The following is a 23,366-nucleotide window of genomic DNA, read 5'->3' as shown; positions in this document are numbered from 1 at the left end:
ATGGATGTGGATGTGGATGCGAATGGATGGGGTTGGGGATGTGGATGTGCCAGTGGATGCTACGATGCTGCGATGAATGAATGGGGGCATGCCAATGTCTCAACGCCCACGAGAAGGGCATAATCGAGTACTTACTTATAAACATCGGTATTACACCTCAAAAAATATATTTTGTAGAATTAAACAAAAATAATCTTAAAAATAATAAACATTTTGTTTTTCAAACTCATTTTTTTCTTAATTCTTTGTGTAATTTGTTGGAATTTTAATTCCATAAATTGGTTCTTAACTATGAGGAAACAGAAGCAAACATAAGGAAAAATATATTTTACCTCATAGATGAAGAAACTCCCATATTCATCTCAGCCAGCCCACAGATCATATGCATAATCCCCTAATTAATTGCTTTAAATTTATGGTAAGTCAAACTGGTTCTATCCAAAATTATCGTTTAGTTTCTGAACTCTACCCTATACATTAATACCCTCTAGAAAGGGGCAAAAGCGAAATTACTTTTATCATCGCCCCAATCAAAACAACATGACGCGTTCAAATCGAAATGCAGGCAGACAATTGAAATTATTATTGTTATTTTTAACAATTTTTTTTCGGGTCGCTTTCGAGGTTTGGGTAGGGGGCAAAGACATTTGCTTGACATGTTTGTTTCGTGTACAAAATATTTTGATAATGATCGCGAGCCCAGTACAACAAAACCCAATTGAGTTCCAAGACATTTCGTTCGGCATGGGGTCACACTTATCGGGTTTACATTCTCATCTAAATGAAATTATTGTCTTTTTAGTCGATAGAAAAACTTATGACGGCCCTTGTGACGTGTGGAGAGTTTCGAATAGATCTCGGACGGGGAAAACTTTCAATGATTTGTGTTTGCCTTGCCAGGCACGTATTGGGGAAATGTTAATAATTGTTTAAAGTCCAGGTGATTGCAATAAATAAGTGACAAACAAATCAAGCCGTGAATTGCTAATAGAATAAGATTTTTAGTACAGTCACGGAACAGTCTGCTGTTAAAAGCTATATATTAAAATAAATAAACTGGGGTAAGAAATAAAAAAAGTTTTAGAAAAATATTCTGGGAATTCCTATTAATTTGTTTAACCATTTGTGAAAAGTTGGCAAATTAAAATACTTATCTAAAATTATGAATAAGAATTAAAATACATTTACTTATATAATTTTAGGGTAAATAATGGATACTGGTGATAGTAAAATGTTACAGAGTTGATATTGATTTTTAAATGAAACAAGGTGACAACTCTGATTCAAAGAATTTCTACTGTCTCGAGGAATACCCCAAATATATTTAAGAGCTTTCTATCGATAGTTGTGATTTTCATGTAGGTGACAACTCAGTTATCGATTTTCGAGGATAATAAGCATGCATGGGTTTTTGCTGTCAATAGATTCCAGCAGCTCCTTCCACACCTGTGAGTAGTGAGACATAAAATTATTAAATTTATTAATTTTATTTTTATTTGCAAGAAAATGCCGCCCAGACGAAGTGAGAGGATTCGATGTCAGAGGGAAGCCGTGGATGCAGCAGCTAGCACCCGATCAAATTCCCTTCCAGAAGACAGACTTCACCGGACTCGCAATGCGAATCCACAGGCCACGGCAATTCGTGGTGCCCGTGGAGCCACCAGGAGCCGGATTCCAACCGCTCGAGTCGCCAATCGAGGTCGTGCATCAACTATACCAACTCGTAGACAAAGAGGTGGTCGTGGGACTGCGAGGGGAAGGAACATTGCCAGAATTCCACCAAATAGATCTAGAAATCCCGCTTCGGTGGTGGCTAATGAAGGTGGTCCGGAAGGCACAGGTACGAACCCACCCAACAACCCAGCTGCTCCTGAGACACCTCCGCGACGAGTTGGGGTCGTAGGAATGGTAATGAATTTTTTCCGTGGCGATCCACCGATGACAAGCAATCCTACGGGTCAAAATATTTCCCTAATACAGAGACTTGAACGCATTGGTACCGAAATTCCCACCCAAGGTAGCCCCCTCACCACAGCCAGATTGCAAAAGGAGATCGCCGAATTCTCGAGGGGAACCATAGAAGGCTGCAACGTTGAGGTGGTCGATAACAACCTGTTCCTCTGGATAGCCACCATACCAGGTCCCCCGGAAACCCCTTATGAAGGCGGGCACTTCAAGTTGCAGCTTGTCTTTCCCAAGACCTATCCATTCCAAGCACCGTATATTTCTTTTATCACTCGGATTTACCATTGCAACATCGCCATGTCCGGCCACATCTGCCTGGACATTCTCAAAGACCAGTGGTCGCCAGCTTTGTCCGTCTCCAAGCTCCTCATCTCCATCATGTCCTTGATGGCCGATCCGAACCCAAACGATCCACTGGAACCGACAATCGCTGCACTCTATAAGCGCAATCGCTCCCTACATGATGAGAATGCCCGCGAATGCACCCAAAAGTTTGCCAAACAGTAAGATATTTCCTAGAAGTGGTTTTCAAATAAATTTATTGGATGTTTTTGTGCCAGCACTTTTTGGTGGATTTGAAACGGTTTACGACACTAAGATACATACGATAGTGATATACAAGTAGAATACATGGGACTACGGCTACTTAACCCACCTAGTTTCCGAATTCTGATTAAACATCTATGTAGATCTAGTATACTATATGCAAAGAAATAAGTTTATACATGGTAACGTAACGCTACTTTAGCCTAGTTCAATTTGTGATTGTGGTGCCGAAGGTGATTTTGCCTTGTGGTGCGGGTTAGTTGGTACATAGGATGTTCGTCAAGCAGGTGGTAATTTCTTTTACTTAGCCTACTTCGCGTTTGAGTTAATCGAGTGGGTGATATCTGGTATTATCTGGTGATAATCCAGGCATCCCCACCCCCAATTGGTTAGCTGTTCCTAGAGTAGAGTGTGTGTACCATGTAGTAGTTAACCTTTTAACTAAACGAATTCATTTTATCTACGCTAAAGTCCTTTGGATTGTGGTATAGTTGATTTTGTATCTGGGTTCGCTGGGACCCCGCGCCTTCCTCATTTGTTCTTGGGCAGATGGCGCTTCATGTGGAGCGCCAGGTGATCGCTCCTCGCGAAGCTCCGCTCGCAGACGATGCACTTGAAGGGTTTGGCCCCCGTGTGTTTCCGGTAGTGCCGGGTCAGCTCATCGGACCTGGCGAACCTCCACTCGCACTCCGGCCACTGGCAGGTGTAGGGCTTCTCACCTGGAAAAATGGAAATGGAGGATCTTGGATAAGTAAGATACTCAAATAGTATCGTTTGGAAATAATCTATAATATTTGAGAGATTGTCTGAGAGCTCCATAATCTTTTAGAAAATGCCTATCTAATAAATTAAGCTTTTAAAGGACGGTATGGTAGCAGATATTTTTTATAGAATTTTTTTTTAATTTAAAGAAATATTTGTATGTGAAAATCAAAGTTTAAATCAACTTTACTTTTAAAACTGCATAGTTTCATATTTAAAATTAATACTAAAATCGATTTACTAGTATAGGTGATTTTATTTCAAAAAGTAAGATGAAATTAAAGCCACTGAAAAACCTAGAAACATAGATCCCCCCGACTATAAAGCCATTTCACAACCCAAATTGATCTGAAAACATTGTGTAAATAATTGAGAAATAATTGAAACTTCATTGTTTTGGCCATAGCAAAATGACAACAGCAGAACGGCAGCTGCAGCAGTTTGCTTACACAAGTTTGCATGTTTTGTATTTTGCATTTTGTACTTTGTGATTTCCATTACCATTCCTTCCGAGCCAAAGACATTCGAATAAATTCCACCGGCCGGTGAGCGAAACTCTTTGTTATTGGCACCGCTCTATGACTAATTCAGACCCTCCGAAATCCCCCCAAAAACACTACGAACATAACGACACAAACATAAACATTTGTGTTCGAATTTAAATTGAAGTTGAATGAAATAATTATGGCGGCTGGAGATTTGTGAGTGAACTTGACATTTTTGGTTGCCTGACTGGGTTTTGTGGAGCGAAACGAATGGTTTATCCATGGACATAATCCAATTGGATTGGTTGGGGTGTGCAGAATTGAGATTTAGATTTAGGTGCTGAAAGACAGCGGTTCGAAGGGGTCTAAAAAAGGGATAGGAAAATATTTCGATGTTTTATTTATGAAACTAAATATATTTTTTTTTATAAAAGCAATAATATTTAAATACGGCATCAAAAATGTTTTAATGTTCCAACCCTAAACATCTTTCTCCCCGAACTTTCCCCTATGTATACAGATTCCATAGCCTCTTGAATTCATCTTCCATCTCCATCTCGAGATCTCAGCCAACATCAAAGCGAGCAGACTTGTGATTGTTGTTTATTATTATTTTGTACATCGAACAAACGCACAAATTTTGTTTGGTTTCCTCGGACATTTTGGGGGCCCTCGAACCCAAGAGATCTCGAGTGGCACTCAGCTGACACTTTGCCGGGGCTTTTCGGATAGAAACCCAATGCCCCTCGACTCGTGGCGTGACTTATTGGTTTATTTAGATCTCTTTTAATGAACTTAAGTGCCTCGAGATGCGAACATAATCGCGGAGCTGGGGATCGCGGGCTTAGATGGACACGTGGGGCATTTGGATTCCAAAATGGCCATTCCGGTCGGAGTGAGTGAGTCATGTGGCCCAGAATGGGACATTAAAGACCTCCCCGGCCGTGGGAATTTAATTTGGCAATGATCACGGCAGCCACACAGCCGCAAACAAGGCAACAAACAAACGACTGGCGAACAAACAAAAGTTATGTAAATGTTGTTTTGTAATGTGCGATGAACGCAATGCGATAAGAGCAACGGAATTACTTCATAATTTTACTTACAGCCGCGATAAGGCCACGGCGGCAATATAAATAAATTCAGGCTCCATCGGCGACTGGAGCTGCGATCCGCGGACCAGAGCCCCCAGGCTGGGCCACATTGGACCACACTGGTCCATAAAAGACCTCCTCCAGTCGCTGGGCATAAAATCAAACTAATTTATGGCAGCGCGAACGTATTAGCAAACAAATCAGTACAAAATAAGCCAGTTCCAGCCCGAATCCAAATCCGAATCCTAGGGCCAGGCCATGGACACTGGGATACTGGACTGCAAACTAGAGACTGGTTGGGAGATATGGTAAATTTATGCGTTCGCCGCATGCATAAAGATTAGTTACCAAGTGATTTTCTAATCGACGCAGCCAGATAAAAACAAAAAGCCCAAATAAAAATGACAAATTTACGAGCCTCGAGGTTTTGTGATGAGATGAAGATGGCAAGAGGTGGGGAAATTAAAATGGGGAAAAGGTTGGAAGGTAAAATAAACAAAGAAAAGGTTGATTTTAAAAATACACAGTGAGCTCTAAGTGCCAAATATTTTAATTAAACATTTTTTTTGTATATAAATTAAATTTAAAAAATGCTCAAAACATCCAAATACCATTTTTTCCCATACATAACTGACATATTAACAGATCTCCAGCAGAATCGAGTGTTGACCAATAGGTTTTCCTTTGCTAATGGACCTCTTCACTTTGCGCAAACGAAAGACTTAGGAAACGAACTGCCGCGGACAGCTCGATGACTTTGGTAAATGTTTGCGGTGGAAATCTCTCAATCTCGCCACCTTTTCCCCCGTTTTCCCCCCGAAAACTCTCGAATTCTCAGCCCGGCGTTGCTAATCAGCAGAGACAACAGCCTGGTGGCGCCTCAAAAATGGCATGAAAAATGTGTGTGTGCCTTGGAGCCGGGGGGAATATCAATGAAATCTATGAATGGAATGGGCTGGGCTCTGCCGGAACGCTAACTAACTCGAAAGCCAAACAAACCGACAGCCATCAGACGGTAGCAAAGTATTTCTGCATCTCGGCCTGCCACTCTGCCACTTTGCCACTCGAGGAATTGCGAAAGTCGGCTCAAACCTAAATCGAATAAACCCCGTCCCGGAATTCGTGTTGGCCCGAAGCTGGCTGGGTGCTACGAACTGCTCCAAATCCGATAGAGAACTTTTAGCGATCTCAAGGGAACTGGAATAAAGTCCGGGGTTAACCCAAAGCTGCCGACCTCTCGTTGATGGGGCGTTAACTTTATCAGCTGAGTGAAAATCAGCGCTGCGCACAAAAATCATAATAATAAAAATGTTTTTAAGGCAGCGCTTTAAGTTGCGCATAAATCAGCTGGTCATGTGCGATTAATAAAACGGCGGAGAGATGGGATTCTGCCATTTTTTTTTTTAGCCTCTTCCTCATTTCAGTATTATTTTTCCCTCTGCCTTTGTGGAGGCATTAAACGTGCGGCCCATAAAATGAAGACAGGTGATCTCGGTGATCGGTGGGCAATGGGCAATGGGCAGTGGCAAAAGCAACAACCACGGCTACGGATCGTCAAGTGTAATCCGAGCAAGGAGGAAATGCAGGCCAAACGTGCGCCCAGCTGATGGCGTTGGCGATTGGCGATTGCTGATGTTGCAACTGCCAACTTGCAACTGCAACTGACCACAAAAACGGGGAAAAATCGGAAAAAACGAAGCCAGAGCCGCAAAAACAAACCGTACAAATCACGATTTTTGCTGCGGTTGCCTCCGTGGCGCAGAAATTGAAAATGAACAGCACACAGAAAATAATTTTCAAGATCAATGAGATGAGATTTCATTATAAAAATAAATGGAGTTTCTTAAAACTCACCCTTAAACAATTCTATACAACCAAAAAGCTTAATTAGTTAAGGTTAAAAAATATATACTTTAACAATCAAAAATTTTTGTAAGCCCTTGTAAAATTTTAAAATATTATACTGTCTAAAAAATAGTAAATTTCTTTCTTGTTGTAGAGGCTTAGGATATTTTATAAATATTCTGAGATGAAAAAGAAATTTGTAAAAATAAACTTGTTGGTTTTAAAAGCTTGAATTTAGATCTGTGTACTGTGATATTTTGACCTATCAATTTACATTAAGTTTATCTTTAAGGCTTGATTTTATCATATTAATCAGAAATTATTCCCAGTGCATGGCACTCAAAAAAAGGCGCTCGAAGCTCTCTGGGCCTTGGCAAATTATGTGCTGGCAACTACAAATATGAGCGCGCGAATTAATCAAAAGGCGACGGTTGCCCAACGTCCCAAAAACCGAGTGGTGCAGCTGTTCGCCGGTGGCTCATCGGCGGTTCAGTGGTGCAGTTGGGTCAGTTTTTTGCTCAGTGGTGCGCAGCCCACATGCGAGCTGAAGGATCGCAGTGGGCCAATCTGCGACAGGGGGTCAAATGCGGGGTCACCAAGTGGGTGGTTGGGTTTTCAGTGGGCCGTTTTCATTTCAGGGAAAACTCACCAGTGTGTATCCTTTGATGGGCCTTCAAATGCGAGCTCTTCGTGTACACCTTGGAGCAACCTGAAATTAAATTTAAGGGAACAATTAAAAATAGTTAATAGAGTTTAATAAAATGTTAAGACATTGATGAAGTTACTGTTAGAAAGTCTTTCTCTTTAAGCTCAATTTCATAGATAAATTGAGGTATGACCTAGCAATGACTATTAAATTGATAAGTAAACAAACATATTCAGTTGTAAAATTTGATATAAAGCCATAGCACATTTTTGGCGCCTAGAAACCTGAGCTTTAAGTGTATCTATCCTTTAATTATAATAATTAATATCTTCGTTAGTACGATTTCTTTGAAGACACCAACTAAACAAAATTGATTGCCAATAATTGTTTATGGCCTCGAGGCATCCGAAAGTCATAACATTTTTCGAGTGCACTTGGTTGCTTTTCGCGTTCACCAAAAAAATATCAGATTTACAGCGAAGCACATCAGAGGAGTCTCGAATCTGGAGTCCCGATAGAAGAGCCATTTTTTTGAAAGTGGGTCAGTGGGCGTGGGCCTTTAATGAGCGGGTGAAAGTTGCACGAGATTCACTTGCAACCTGCAACTACCTACTTGCAACTTGCAACACCGCAGAGCGAGTGACATTTATGAGGCATTTTACGGCGGCGGCATTAGTGCACCTTTGCCCAAAAAAGGATTTCCCGGGGATCCCCGCACGTACGGCTCTAATTGAAAGCTGCCTGAGCAACGTGCCACGAAACACAATGCCTCGCTGCCAGTGAAGAATGTTGCTGACAACGGGCAACTTGCAACTTGCAGACTGGCAACCAGTAACCAGCAACATGCAACCTGCAACTGGCAACGATCGTCGACAGTTAGACAGTTGGAGATACCAAAAAGCGCTGCCGAATCGGAGGAACTCCGCCATTCCACCAGTCCAGACATATCTCACTGTCTGATGCGTGCGCTTATGGCATAATAACTTCATTTGGACAGCGTTTCGGCCGGAGTTGCCTCAAAATGGCCATGGCCAACGTGTCAGACAATTGTCAATTATTTATTAGTGGCAACGCACGTAGTCGGTTTCGAACAAGCGACATTGGGACACGGACGGAATGCGTCTGGCTTGGAGTTTGGATTTGTAGATTCATAGATTTTTCGATTTTCTGATTGGGCCAGACAGCATTGCCTTAAGTGCTTTTGGGCCCGGGTCCGCAAAAGTGATCCATCGATAGCTAATGGATAGTATATGAAGCGGTTGTTCTGATGAGACTGCGGGTGATGTGATCTCATCTTAGGTTTACGCTGATCTCGAAGATCTTTGCCTACCTGCGAGTAATGGAAAAAATCTAATGCTCGGGAAGCTTGTTTATTTTATAGGAAGATGTTAAAGCAATTCTAAGCTGGGCTATATTTAGATTCCCAATCGCTAAAGTGTTAAATTAAAGTTGATACTTATTGCCAGCGATATTTTTAAATAGAAAATGTGTTCAATGATCATTATCTCATATTAATAATTTGTACTGCATATCTTGAATAAAATTTTCATAAATTCTCCTATAATATAATTCTTTCATCAGTACAGATCATATTTCCCCCATCGATCAACGCTGACTCAACAATCTAACGCCCACCTCTGACATTGAAAACGCACTTGGCCAGGCTGAGCACAAAAAGTAAAAAACATGCAACTGTAACAAAAGCCCAGGGAAGGTGCCTCGAAGCTCTTACATAAATATGGCAATTGGCTAATTAGAATTACAAAGAAGGCAATTGAAAAAGCGCCACAACAGCGACTGCGACACCAGAAACTTGGCAGCGGGAACTGTCAGTCGCACAGCAAGAAAACAGCACAGAAAACGGAAAAAAAGCAGAAAGATAATAAATAAATGTATAGATAAATAGAGAATAAATAAATGCCGATTGGAAAAACGCGGCACGCATGCGCAATGAGGATCGCACGTGGAGTGGAGTTTGCTGGCTCAAAAGTGGGCGCAAAAGGGGGCCGAAGGTGACTTTGTTACGAAAAGTGTCGCAAAGCGCGCCAAATGATAAACGATACAGAGGCATGCGGCGACTAACAACGAGAGATGAGGAAGCGCATCTCCAGAGATCTCTGAAAGATGGGATCTTCACGAAAATAGGTATAGCACTTTTTTTTGATTCTAAAGAACTGTCATGTTAGGTTACAAGTGGGAATGTAAAATAAGCTATGGTAAAGTATATTTTCGAACATTAGTACCATCTTAGTTTCCCTATAATATATATACCTATGTTTTATTTTATTGTATTCCAATGTTTAGTTATTAAAAGGAGATACGTTAAATTCAGATTTTCAAATTCAGATTTAGTATGAAAAGTATCTTTATACATTCTAAAGGTTTTATAATAATATTAAAATATTTCAAATTACTTCTTAATGTTTGATTTAGTAATCTGACTAATTGGATAAACAGAAAAGGTATTTCAAGAGTTCTTAAAAAACAGAAAGCTTTAAGAATATATATGATTTTCTATTTTAAAAGTTAATTTCTTGAATTAATATTCTAAAAATGTATCTTAACTCACCCACGAAATCACAGTGGTGGATGCGCCGCTTTTCCAGCTCGGGATTATTCCGGCGGTTGTACCGCACCGTTCGCACGCTCATCAAACTGGCGATGTGGGCCGCCGTTCCCGGCTGGTGGTGCGAGTGCCGGCCACGCCTCCCGCCCCCCGTGGAGCGGGGGGTGGGCGGTGGCTGCTGCTGCTGCACTTGTTGCACCTGCTGCTGCTGCTGCGGCTGTTGCTGCTGCTGGATGGCACTGGCGGGCGTTAGGGTGGTCAGTGTGGTGGTGGCGGTGGTGCAGCTGCTCCCCGTGACTGCACCACCCAAAAGCTGCAGCGTGGGCGGTGGGTTGAGTAAGCCCATCACATGACCTTGCTGATAGGGCGGTGGTGGGGTGGTGCGACGTTGAGCGGCTGCCGCGGCTGCTGCTGCCACCATGGAGCTGCCGGGACTCCCGGGATCCGAGCTGGGAGGAGTCAGGGGTGGCACAAACATGTGGCGACTGGCGGAGGAGGCGGAGGAGGAGGAGATGGACGAGGAGGAGGCCGAGGGGGTGCTGGGCGCCGCGGGGGGACAGAGCTGCTGCAGTTGCTGTTGCTGCTGCTGCTGCTGTTGTTGCTGTTGCTGTTGAGCACCGAGTTGAGCTGTGGGCGTGGCAGTGGCGGAGGCGGTGGCTGACGCAGCGACTGATGGCGGGTGTATTTGGTATTTGGTGTGGAAGGTCTGGGTGTTAAAGAGGGAACATAAAATACATTTTTTACAATTCATTTTAAATAATTTTAAAAACTAAAAATATTTTAAATTTAAAAAATGTATTTAAAAATATTAAAAAAATGCAAAAATGTTTTATACATACACCTAATATATATATATATATATACACCTAATTTTTCGTAAGTTCCAACTAAATCTATTTAATCAGACTTCTTGTTTAAAAGCCATTCATTTAAAACTTAAATTTTAAAATATGAAACAATTTTAAAACTGTAGTAAAGATTGTGGCACTAACAAATACGTTGTTTTCACTTAAGTTAAGGATTCTTTTCAAGTGTACTTTTCAAATCCCGTCACTCACCTGACTGCTGTGCCAGCTGTAGCCGTAGGAGTTGCTGCTGCTACCGTTGAGATAGCCGCCCGATCCGGCGACCAATTGAGATGCGTACTGTTGCTGATAGGAGGAGGTGTTGCTGCTGCTGTCGCCGGGGGTCGCCAGCTTGGGGCTGTTGCTGCTGCTGCTGTGCTGCAGATGTTGCTGCTGTTGCTGCTGTTGCTGCTGTTGCTGGTGCAGTTGCAACTCCACCACCTCGACAGCGGGTGGCAAGCCAGGCAGCGCCAGACTGGGATGATGCTGGTACAAGTGTTGCTGCTGATAATGTTGCTGATAGTGCTGCTGCTGGTATTGCTGCTGCTGCTGATGTTGCTGCTGGTGTTGCTGCTGCTGCTGATGTTGCTGCTGCTGTTGTCGCTGCTGTTGCTGTTGCTGCTGCTGCTGCTTCTCGGTCTTTATCTCCAGGGGACTGAGCAATGGGGTCGCGAAAGTCTCGAGCAGGCTCTCATCGATCGCCTCCATCTTGACCTGCGGCAGCTGCGATGTTGCAGGTTCGCCGGTGTTGCTGCTGCTGTTGCCGCTGTTGCTGCTGCCGCTGCCATTGTTGTTGCTGCTGCTCAGCATGAGCGCGTTCTCCGGATCGATATTTTGGATTGAGGTAGTAATATCGTCCCAGAGCACGGGTCGCTGGTAGGGATCGTCCAGCGGATCGGCGTATAGAGCCTCTTTGTTTTTGGTTTCTGTGCAATCAAAAAAAACGGGGAGAAAAGCGCCTTATAATCGTCTGCTAACACATTATGCAAATCGCGGCATGGGGAATTATTAATGTACACAATGAAATCTCGCATATGCATGAAATTTCTAAACAGCTGCTCATTTGTTTGACTATTTTTAGAGCTGCCATTTAGCGGGGGGCCCACAATCAGAATTGAAACTTTTCGTCTAGGTTCAGGTGTTTATTGATAGGCTTTGGTTCACTGATTGATGGAGGGGCACTTACTACAGTGAAGCTCGAATAAAAAAATTCAAAAAATAATATTTTGTAAGCTGGTAAGCTAAACTACATAAAATAAATATTGAAAAAGCAATGAGTTCGATTGGGTTCAGTGAAGAACATAGTTGTTTTCTTAGAATTATGTGTGATGATGCAAATTGACCGGCTTCGATCAAAATTTTCCTAATGAATTCAAATATCTTTGAAGAGGTTAAAAATTATGTTGTATTGATTGGATCTTAAATGAAATATATTTTTGTAAAATATTTTTCAAATATATCTTTATAATTTGTATACTTTAAACTACAACTGCCGGTTCGGGGCGACCTCAATCAGTTTTCTGATCAGGGTCTCCCGGTTGTCTGCGTTTTTTTTTCTTTTGGGCGGTTTCAGATTTCACATTTCGGCACCAAGCCGCAAACACGATGCCATCGCTTGTTTTTCTCTACTTTGCTATTGACTTGCGAGATTTCACCATGCGTGTAATTTTGTGTGCCCATCAGAGTTCCCACTCCTAATTCCAGTCCCCAGCCCCATCTCCCCCATATATTTATACCCACCATATAGATACTCCTTGTCGCTGGAAGTCGCACCACCCGCTGACGCAACCACCGCACCACCGTAGCCCAGTGCCACCTCGTAGGGCGCTCCATCGTAGAGTGGTGCACAGCCGTAGGCTCCGTTTGAGTTCGAATTCGGGGATCCGGCGGGCTGAAGTTGCTGCTGCGCCTGCTGATGTTGCTGCTGTTGCTGCTGCTGCTGCGTATGTGCAACATCGCTGGCGTACGAAGGGGCGGTGAGGTGGGGCCACGCCTCCGATGCACCACTTTCGCCACTCTGCAGGCTGTGCGAGTGGTGCTGGTGCAAATGGTGGTGCTGGTGGTGGTGCTGATGGGAGTGGTGGTGGTGCAGGTGGTGGTGGAACTGATGTTGCTGATGGCCTCCGGCTGTCAAGCTGTTGTTGTTGTTGCCGGTGGGTGTTTGGCTGCCGTTGCTGTTGTTGCTGCTGCTGTTGCTGCTGTGGTTGTTGTTGCTGCTGCTATTGTTGTTGTTGTTGGCGGCTGCAGCGGCGGCTGCCAGAGCCTCAAGCTCAACATCGGCGGGCTCGATTTTGTGCAGGCGACCCATCAGCTCGTGCCGATAATCCAGTTCCGGGGACTGCCAAAGAAGAAAGAACACAGAGAGAAATTAATATGGGAAATGTAAAAATACACTGGGAAAATATAAAAACTATATTTTAATATCCAAAATACCATCTAAAAGCAGAGAACTAATATGTATTGTTACTAAAGTGATAAAATTAAGTAATAATTTAGTAGAGATTTATATTAGTTTATATAGTAGTAAAAATGATATAATACTTTAGTGATTATCTGTTCATACCTATATTTATGAGAATTCAGATCTTATCTACATATTATTTATTCCAATTTTAAAGGCAATGATACTTATAATAAACATATACGCTTAATTTAATATAAGATGGTAATATCTAAAATTGAAGTGCAAGCAAATTCTGAGACTTTTTCCCTTGGTGCAGTTACCGCAGATAGTCTTAGTAACTCGTGTGTTATATGGCCCATTGGCAATCAGAGCTCCAAGGCCCCGTTTCCCCTCTTCTTCTGTGGCATCCACATCTATCTGGGATGCCGCTTCCCTGCCATAAATTTTGATTAAACTTTTATCGCCCTGCAACACTTTCTGCTGCCACTTGAGCAATATCGTGGGTATCCACTGCCCCCTGTCCGAATCTTTCGACTCTTATCTTTACGTTCATTTCTTTTCCCTGGCTTTATTTTTATTGCATTCTTCGCTTCAATTTCGTTTTGCTCGGCACCGAAATTTGTTGTTTGTAGATTTGTCGTCTGATTTTTATTTTTATTTCGATTTTGATTTTTATTTTAATTGCCCAACTCGGGATCTTAATGCTCATGCGCTTTTAGGGGAATGCAAGTTCGTTGTCTAAGTCATTCGTTTTGAGTGGGGTATTTGTCGAATTTGAATATCTTTCGGCGAGCTGAGCAAACGAGAACAAATAGAAGCGTGCTAAATTTGTGGCTTTTGTCATGCTAAGATTGTATGTTTTTGTTTATTTTAGTTTGCGGACCCGGAGGCCTACAAATTGCTAATTCTGGTGATGATTTACCCTTAGAGTTTAGTTCCTTAACACAAACGTTTTATGGAGTGTTCTTTGGATTTAGCTAAATAAAGTTTGTTACTTGAAACGTATTCTTTGTTTCATCGACTAGATTGCCTTTTGTTTTATTTAATTTTCAGAGAACAGAGAACGTCTAATTTATGGCAACACTTAAGGTGGTTTAGGCAAACATCATAATCGTTTGGCAAATTAGTGAAATTTTTTATTCGCCAACGAGCCGGGCTTTTCACATGCAAATGATGAGGCCAAGGGCCCATATATCAAACCGACTGTCGATCGGCGAAGGCTGGCCATAAAAAATAGCAGAAACCAACGAAAATCTGACTCAAATTCGAGAAATGCCCGACACTGACTCACTCCCCCGAACAACTTGGAAACTTCGAAACTTGCAAACTTCGAAACTCCGACAACAAATGTTGCCTCGTTTCTGTTTTATGAGCTGAAAATTTACGAGCGTGGCAAATTATTTTAGCTGCAATATTTTTGCGCCAGCATTTTTCATTTTATTGGCTGCGGTCGCTTTATTTTCTTTCTTTTTTTTTGGGGCTATGGATTTTTGCCAGACCCACACGGTACTATTTCTGTATTTTTTTTTTTTTGGGTTTTTGAGTAATGTTTGTTCGCCGCTGAGGTCAACATGGCGTGTGATAATTTTAATAGATTTTTGTGTTTCATTGCGGGTTGTATGAGTAATGTCTGGAGCTGCCATTTTCCTTTGCGGTTTTCCACGAACCGAGTTTTCCACTTGGCAAACGTTCTGAGTGGGGCTTTTCATGGAGTGGGTTAGTTAGTTGGGCAGCTAGGGCGCATTTAGTGGGCTCCCCACGCAAATGACCTCATAAGAATGCGTGGAGCGTCGTCTTCGGAAGCCTGGCGGAATCTTTAAGTGGGTTCGATTGGACTTTGGGGCACCACCACCACCAGCCAAACGGTAATTGTGTGACAGCCAACAGAACCACAAACATGAATTTCAATTATGAACTTTTGGTTCTTTTGGACACTTCTTCTGGCCGCGGTGAAATTATGCTCAGGTACTTATAATTTCAACTTTTTTTTACACTGACTGACTGGTACGCCAAAGTATTTTTATTTATTGATGATGTTTTTTTTTTGTTTAACATTAAAATGCCGTTGTCAATAATCGCTTCTGACGGCAGCGTCAATAAATGGGCATTATGTACGTATAAAAATTTGCATAAATTGTACTGGAGAAGGGAGTTCAAGTTGGACAGTATGTATTATGTGTATATATGTCCCGCTTTCGTCTGGGAATTATTTGCCCATTTGTGCTGAAGTCTTTGGATATATTGTGTTATTGTTTATTGATTTGACCCATTTGGAGTGTTGATGAATTGGGTTTAGTGTCTAGTTTTGGGTTTGCTGCAGCTGCAGCAGTTATGTGATTCATATTCATTGCGAGCATGATTTATTCACTACGAGAAATTGTGTTCATTGAAAGGGTCAATTGCTTTTACAATTACTTTTTGAGAGGTGTCATTTGCTTGAATAGGAACTTGTGATTTAATGGCTAAAAGAGAGGAAAGTTTCAACCATTTTAATTGTAGAGGTGTCACTTGCTTGTTTAGGAAAATATTTTTAGTTATGGAGGTGCCCATAATTATGATTTGTGAAAATATTTAAGGTGTGATATTGTCAATAGTAAAATTTAGAATTGTTTATGAGTTGAAGAGCTCCCCTTAATGAATATTAAGTTAAGCAGTAACAGAAACATTTAAAAAGCTTACAAATTCTTTTAAAAACTTGGCTAATTAAACCCAATTTTCTGTGAAATTATTTACGATAATGTATCATAAAAGCTACACCCCTCGTTCCACTTTCCCTGCAATTCCACCTGTCGGCAGTGGCAAAAGGCAAACAAAGGCTTCGTTTTCCCCAGATGATTTGAGTGGATTTTCTCATATTCCGCGACTCGAATTCGGCATGCCCCGTTTCGAGTGCATTTTTGCGGCTGTTTAGCGATTCGTTTTGGTGATTTTTCACAGCCATCTCTGACTTTTATGTGGACTGACAGGCGATGGCGATGACTGGTGGCGGCTTCTGCCGCAGATGCAGCACCCAGCAACCTGCAACAGTGCTGGTGCAAGTGCAACTGCAACTGCAACTTCAACTGCAAGCGAGGTTGCTGCTTTGGCATTTCTCAGGTGAATGGCAGCCGAAACGTGAGGAGTTGCTTGGCTCTTAATGGCCAAGAGCGTTAAGTGCACAAATAAAGTTGTTAACGCCACCGCTGCGGAAAACAAGACATTGCTGTACCAACACATGTTAGGGGAGCCCCAAAACAAGACACAAAAAGGTAATATTTATATGAAAAACAAGCAGAAAGCATAAAAAATAATGACAAACATAAATATCGGCTTTACGAGTGCAACGTGACTTCATTTAAAATCGAACAAAATATGCAAAATAATCCGCTGGCAGTCGGATACGCACAAATACACGAAAACCAGTCGCACGTGCGTGTTCGTGGTCAAGAACCTCGAACTCAGACCAAATTTGGCACTTGTTGTGAGAAATGGAAACAAACGGGGAAGCAGACAAATATCCCTCCAAAAAAATAAAGCCCAAAAAATTAATAAATTTTATGTTCCATTATATTCGTTGTTACTTTTATTATTTCTGTTTCTGTTGCTGCTCTTTTTTTTGTGTCTTTTACCAACTTCGGCAGCCGCTTTGCATTTTAAAGAGCCAACGTTGTCCACCGCAAACCCCGTTCACCATTCAACCGCCTGACATTTCTTTTCAATTTAACTCTATCTATTAACGACCATCAATATGCCAAAATAACTATATAAAAAAGATGTCAAATTGCCAACTGTTTATTTGGATATTTTTAGATCTGTTAATGCGAGGCATTTTCTTAGCCCCCCTCGATATTGAGCCATAAAATTGGCCATTTTGCGTTCGATCTTGGTGGCTGCGACAGCTGCGCATAAAGTCGCTCATAAATGTCGCTCCATAAAAATCGTAAGAAATGGGTCCAAATCATATCAATAACAAAGGCATTTGAACTGCGGGAAGCGATAAATAAAATGCCTAAATGGTTCGGCCAGAATGGGGTTATAAAAAGTCAAGAGATGATGCCCACACAAAAGGTCCCGCAGATAGCGATCTAATTGGTGCTGTAATTCCCGAAAAACATCCAAAATATCATAGTCTTTACAAGTTGGTGGGCTTTCTAAAGCGATTGCCCGACTTCATTAACGGCACGTGCCGAATATCAGTTCATCAACTGTGCGAGTAATTCCCCCCACACACACCCAGTGCAAAATTGAAACAATGAAAGCCGGGCTTTTGTGATAAGGCCAACAAAAGGCTGCTCTGAGCCAAGTCAGATTCATCGGGGGGATAAGCAGAAGCGGCCTTCAAAGCCGGCCAAAAGTAATTGCTAGGCCAAGACAAAAAGCCAGAAAGAAAGGCAAGAAAGCAATGGTAGAAATGCTATAGCACCACATAATCATTAAATAATCGATGGCGTATTGTTCGCGAATCCAATTGCCAATCGCGCCCCAGGGCCAAACTTCAATTGAGTGCAAAAAAAAAAGGAGAGATATGTATGGATATAAAAAATTATATTTCCTGAAATTTGTTTAATGAAACGACGGCTAATGTTTATTATCGCGCGCCAGTGAAAGTTTCCATTAAGGCAGGAAGCAATAGACTTGACACATTCAAACGGCCGAGCGAACGCTGTGGGCCAGAACAAGTTCGCTGCCTGAGTCTTTCGTTTGGCGGGCGGGCGAGAGCAGGTTCGTTGCCAGAGTCTTTCGTTGCCGCGTTGAAACCATTGTCAAATCCCTGGGCTGACCCTCTTCAAAGACCACGGATCGCCGATAAGTCCCGCCATCGCCAGCGAATTAACCCCAAGCCCCGGGCGCCATAAAAACTAAACGCTGGACTATTAAACCCCCAAGTCGGGCCCAGAAGATCGTAAAAATAGTTTAGTCCAGCATATATGCATATAGACGGTTTGTTTTGGCCGTGACTCAGCCAAGGAGCGAAAAGCGATTTGCATAAAAAATCGCTGGCAATTATTTTATTGGACCAACCGCACATAAATCTTGGCCAACGAGTAGGAGACAGAGAGAGGAAGAGAGAGTGATGGAGGGGGAAAACTATGCCAACTATGTTTTTCCGCATTTTCCGCCGGCCAAATCAGCATGGCAAATCAAATTTGGAACAGTAGTTGGATCGCTCTTTTCCTCGGAGGCCTGCGACAAGTGCAGCCCATGCTCGACATGCGTTTTGCATCGTTTCGTTTCGTTTTCTTATTTGCGAAACGGCCAACTCCCTGGTTTTCCCTCTTTTCTTTTTTGGCCAACTTAAATGTCACCAGGGGACTTGAGGCCTGTGTGTCTCCTCCGCGCGATTTGCAGTCAATTTCTGGGAATTGCATTTTGTGTCCACTTTGCATTTGCTCAGAGGAGGCTTTCCGCTGGCCGCTCTATTGATTTGCATCGAATGTCGAATGGAAAATGCCCTGTGGGATGTGGACCCACAAATTTAAGTTAATTTTGTAGAGAAACTTACACGCAAAAAGGAAGTAAGCAAGAAGGGCTTTTTCAAACAATTTCAGTATTTTCGTTGTAATAAAAAAAAAAAGAAAAAGTTATTTGGTTCAGCAATTGATGATGTATTCTTACTCTTTAAATTTAATTCATAATGAACACTTTATTGATTTTTCCTTGCTATTGTTAAATGGGCAATGCAATACATTATTTATATTTAATTTTGTTTAAGCAGGTACTGAATAAAAGAGGGAATTAATTTTTGCATTTCTTAAACTTCAAATAAATGTATAGTGGATAGCTAGTCAAAAGTGAATAAATAACTTAATTTTATTGCAACACAGTGGATATTCAATTTAATAAGTATTTTGACCAAGAAGAGTAATATTCATGTACCTATTTATTTTTTGAGTATACGAATTCTTATAAGAAAACCTAGTGCCTCGAATTAATTTCAAAAATTGGCTGAGTGTACTCCCCCTCCTACAGTCTAGGCTCCCCGCCCGTGGCATATGCCACATGGGCTCTCGGTCCGCAGGCAGGCGTGTAGGTATTGACAAGCCAAGCGCTACCTGCTACTACATGTTACCAAGAGTTACCTGTGCCTTGCCACACCGCCTCTTTGGAAACTCGGAACTCTTTACATGGACATTCCCCGGCGAGAATCATTTACACGCGAGCAAATCGCGGAAGGGGGGACTCTGCGGGGTTTGATTCTGTTTATTTGCTTGTCGCCAGCCACAATTTGTCGGCACAGCTGGACGCGTCTCCTTCGCTTTGCTTTGGCACCTGCGAAAGCAAACAGCCAACTGCAAGACGGTCCACAGTCTTCCGACTTCATATATAGGGAAATATCTGTTCAGTCCACCGAAGGCCGAACCGACTTTAACACCTTTATCTGAGGCGAACTCATCAATTAGGTAAAAGAGCGCAAGACGGGCTCATAAATATTTAAAGTCTATTAGGCTGGGGAAAACGAAAGAGCGGAAGAGGAAAAGACGAAGAGGAGTTTTGGAAACTCTATGGGTACACAGAAAAAATCAATTATATTTCTATTCGTTTGAGTAACCATTTAACAAAAAAATAATAGGTTTTTCATGTTAATTATTATTTAAAAGTAAAAAAATTAGGGTATATAAGTTCAAAATAAACATTAATATTAATATTTTGAGCCCATATATGACACCACTGAGAACAATTTTAATAGAAAAAAGATTAGAATTTTTCGCTGTGTAAAAGAGGCCTGGAGAAACTGCTGGGGGACACACAAGGTGTCAATTTGACATAAATGGGTCTCGTATCTTCTACTCCAGCCACGCTCGTGTCGTTTACATAATTAAATGAGGTCCACCCCTCGCCGCCCCACACCACCTTATTTTCTTCGATTTTTTTCTAATCGTAAAAGAGGCGCTAAGTGGCGGGGTAAACATCGCAGTACAGCACAAATCTCTCGAAAAGGTGTTAAAAGAAAAGCATGAAGCGTTTATCTTGAGCTCTGTTGCCCCTGCCCCCTCTCCATTTTCGATTTCTCAAAAGTCCATTAAAAAAATCAAATGTTGCTGGTCATCTTTAATAGGGGCAGCTGCAAATAAGAAATAACTCAGGCTCATTCATCAGCTGCGATCAAATTTGAGATCATCATCATAAATTTAGCTCAGCTCGCCCCCATATATCGTTTTAAGGATCCGAGACCTTAACCCTCTGGAGAGTTCGTTTCCAGCATTAACACCCTCAGCTCAGCTCTGCTCTTCAACTTTGACGTCATTCGCCGTCAGTGTCTCTTTCATTAGCGTTCGGGTTATTAACCACCTTAACCCCTGGCACCCCTTGTCCTTTGGCTGGCATTCTGCCCTTTAGAGCCGGCATTTTAACACCTTTTGCGAAGGTGTTCCGTTGGCATTGGCGTGTGCGGCCGACGACGCGTGCGCGTCTTTAAAAAATTAACTCGCAAAGTCCGACATTGTGTGTTTTTTCCGCGCTTTAAGTGTTTAGTGCGAAACGAGGGTAAAAGAGGGAAAAATTACAAATAATCGAAATGGAAAAATACTATTAGCCTTATTTATCACGTTTTTCTGACTATTTTTTAAATATTTTACAATTGAAAAACATAATAAAGTCCAACAATAAACTCCCAAACATTCTTATGCTACCTAAATATATACTTTAAAAATTAATTTGCAGTAACAAAAACTTATAAGCAAATCAATTAGAGTTTTAAAATCATAAAACACGTATAATCAAAAATAAAATCAATTATAAAAAAGCTTTATACATAAATGCACAATAAAGTGCCGATGGAGCTTATGGCTTTTAGCTTTATTAGGAGTAATAAAGAGAATCACTTAGTAATTAAAGGCACAGGTAAATTAAACTTTTGATTGGATAATTTTTATAGGGACTTAATATGAATTTTACAACGATCTTGGTTATTAAAATGCAGAAGTTAACTAATTTAAGCTCGCGCTTTTATTGCTTTAATAATTTTCATGTCTCTTGTATGTATATGAAACCAGTCTAGATAAAAATTCTGAATTTTACATAAAAATTGCTTAATAAATAATATTCCTGAAAAATCTAAAATATATAAAAAAATTCTAGATCCTGTTTGAACAAGTAGATTTCTCTGCAGACCGATTAAATTTCCCATTTCTCAATCTCCCACCAAATATGCCAACTTCTGCTGACCCAGATCTTATTGGCGTGATTCATTTGAAAAGCTGCCACATGTTGCAATCCCCCAGCCATATACACTCTGTATATTCTCAATTGGCCATTCAATGGACCTTTTCAAATGCCATTCATTATGCCACTAAACTTATTAGCTACAAATGTGTCTCCGCAATGTGTCAGTTGCAGTTCCCCAACGGCGGCATAAATCACTTGCCAAAACGGCAGCTCCACCAGAAAAACAGAAAACAGCACACAGAAGCAACAACAATGGGAACCACGGCATAAAAAAAACAATGCCGGACAGCCAAAGAAATGCGTTAATCAATGCAAGACCCAAAAAATAAAAAAGAGTTTGCCCAAAAATGGTCAAAAGACCAGCCCACAAAAGTCAGTCGCACGTGAGTCCCAGATGATTTGCGAGGGGAATTCGCGGGGCTTTCGGTTTTCAGGGGGTATTTCACTTGCTAAAAACATTTCAACTTCCTCATTTGGCGAGACCACAAAAATAAACTTAATACACATTTACACATTTGCCGACCTCCTGCACCCGCCTGCGAATCTGAATCGCACTTCATTAAGACCCGCCGAATATTTGTAAAAATAACAAAACCCAAAAAAAGGAAACAAAACGAAATGTAAGCTTAAAATATTTGCGCTTTTGTTAACGAGTTGCAAAAAGGCAGTCACAATGCGGCAGCAACGGGCATTTTGCGTTAATGATGCACATTGTTCAGGGAAAATGAGAGGCCAAGTCTGAAAACCCGAGGCTGACACCTGCGTAATGAAGGATTTCAGATATGAAGCTTGATCTTGGCTTTTGTAAACAAATATTTAGTTAACGAAAATGGGTAAAAAAATGCAATAATAAGAAGAATATAAAATGCATTACATAAAATGTAAGCCAAAAAATATTTTTCGACCTGAATTTTAGAAATGAAAATAAGGTGTTAATAGAATTTTGTGTAATTTAAGAGTAGAAGAACTTGTACCTTTTAAAAGTCTCTAAAAATATTTTGTTGAGCTTAGTGTTGCATTTTAGTTTAATAAAGTTAGTCTTTTTCCTTAACCCTTTTTTTGAGCATATTCAGAAACTTCACACTTTCAACAAAATTTTATTTCAAAAAGCAGTTGTTCAAAGAAACCTGAAAATGATTTTTATTTGTTATGTTACTGCCTTGGACACTTAATTCTCACTCTGATTTATGCACATCTCAGCCCACTTTGACGTCAGATTTAGCCCCTCTGCTCGCTTATTTTGCAGGTGGGCGTCAATTGGAGCAGCTGCATCCAAAAAATAAAGCCCAAAAGCCGAACGACAAACAGCAAAACAAGCCACAATGATTGCCCGCTTCCTGCTCAAAATAAAAAATCGTAAAAAATGAAATAAAAGTACTGGCAAAAGGGGGCGGGCAGCGAATTATGCACTAAGCGATTGTCATTACAATAAATTTCGCATATTGTGCGCATAAATTTCGCAAATGCCTCAAAGGAGCCCAGGCAGCTGGGACATCCAAAACTGGAGTTGCCGTGACTCATGGGTTCTTATTGTACGCGAAACTGGGTCAAATTGCGGCATATGCGAGTGCTTAGAAGACAATGAGTCAACGCCGCGTATACGCAATGTGGGCCAGGCAGTAACTTCTTCGAAGTGACATTTCCAGTGGGGCTTTTTCGGCTCTTTTCGGTCTTTTCTGTCTTTTCGGCTATTTGACCGTATTTCTAGGCAGCTGTCAGGCTGTCAAAACGTTTGCCTTATCGACATTTCAATTAGGTTTTGCAGCAGGGAGAAGTTTGCCACATTAACGATATGAGTTGATAGTTGGCCTGTCAAAATCTTTTGGCACATATCGTACGACTGCCGTTCAAATATCAGCCGCATTGGCAGTCGCATATGCAGATTGTGTGGCAAGTTAAAATGCCAGCAGACATCAACTGTTTAACATTTCTCGACTTCTGTTTGGATCGGTTTGGCTGCCCCCCATCCAAAAAAACATATATATCGGCCATATCGGTTGCTCATTCAGCAGTCTATCTGTCCAATTAAGCATTTATTTTGCGACATTTAATTAGGCAAGATA

The 23,366-nt window shown here is 41.4% G+C and overlaps 2 protein-coding genes across 2 annotated transcripts in view; one reads left to right on the top strand and one right to left on the bottom strand.

The window, feature by feature from the left end:
• The first annotated feature begins 1,352 nt into the window (after positions 1-1,352).
• Positions 1,353-2,527, top strand: LOC108011875 (uncharacterized). Its single transcript, XM_017077121.4, has 2 exons — positions 1,353-1,448; positions 1,504-2,527. Exon 2 carries the CDS (start codon positions 1,507-1,509, stop codon positions 2,470-2,472), a length of 966 nt encoding a protein of 321 aa, XP_016932610.4. The 5' UTR covers positions 1,353-1,448; positions 1,504-1,506; the 3' UTR covers positions 2,473-2,527.
• dar1 (dendritic arbor reduction 1) overlaps positions 2,488-23,366 on the bottom strand; it is a 31,483-nt gene continuing 10,604 nt past the window's right edge. The window contains exons 2-6 of the mRNA XM_036816068.3: positions 12,495-13,092; positions 10,968-11,680; positions 9,913-10,615; positions 7,347-7,406; positions 2,488-3,230 (exon numbers count right to left, since the gene is read on the bottom strand). Coding sequence (XP_036671963.3) covers positions 3,043-3,230; positions 7,347-7,406; positions 9,913-10,615; positions 10,968-11,680; positions 12,495-13,092 — 2,262 coding nt within the window. The 3' untranslated portion in view covers positions 2,488-3,042. The remainder of the gene's footprint in view (positions 3,231-7,346; positions 7,407-9,912; positions 10,616-10,967; positions 11,681-12,494; positions 13,093-23,366) is intronic.

The sequence above is a fragment of the Drosophila suzukii genome, chromosome 3, assembly GCF_043229965.1.
Source record: "Drosophila suzukii chromosome 3, CBGP_Dsuzu_IsoJpt1.0, whole genome shotgun sequence".
NCBI lineage: Eukaryota > Metazoa > Arthropoda > Insecta > Diptera > Drosophilidae > Drosophila > Drosophila suzukii.
This window is presented reverse-complemented; position numbering and strand designations above follow the sequence as displayed.

What these genes read in the sequence shown, in the direction of transcription:
- LOC108011875 (XM_017077121.4), top strand. Translation starts at nt 1,507, where the DNA reads ATGCCGCCCAGACGAAGTGAGAGGATTCGATGTCAGAGGGAAGCCGTG.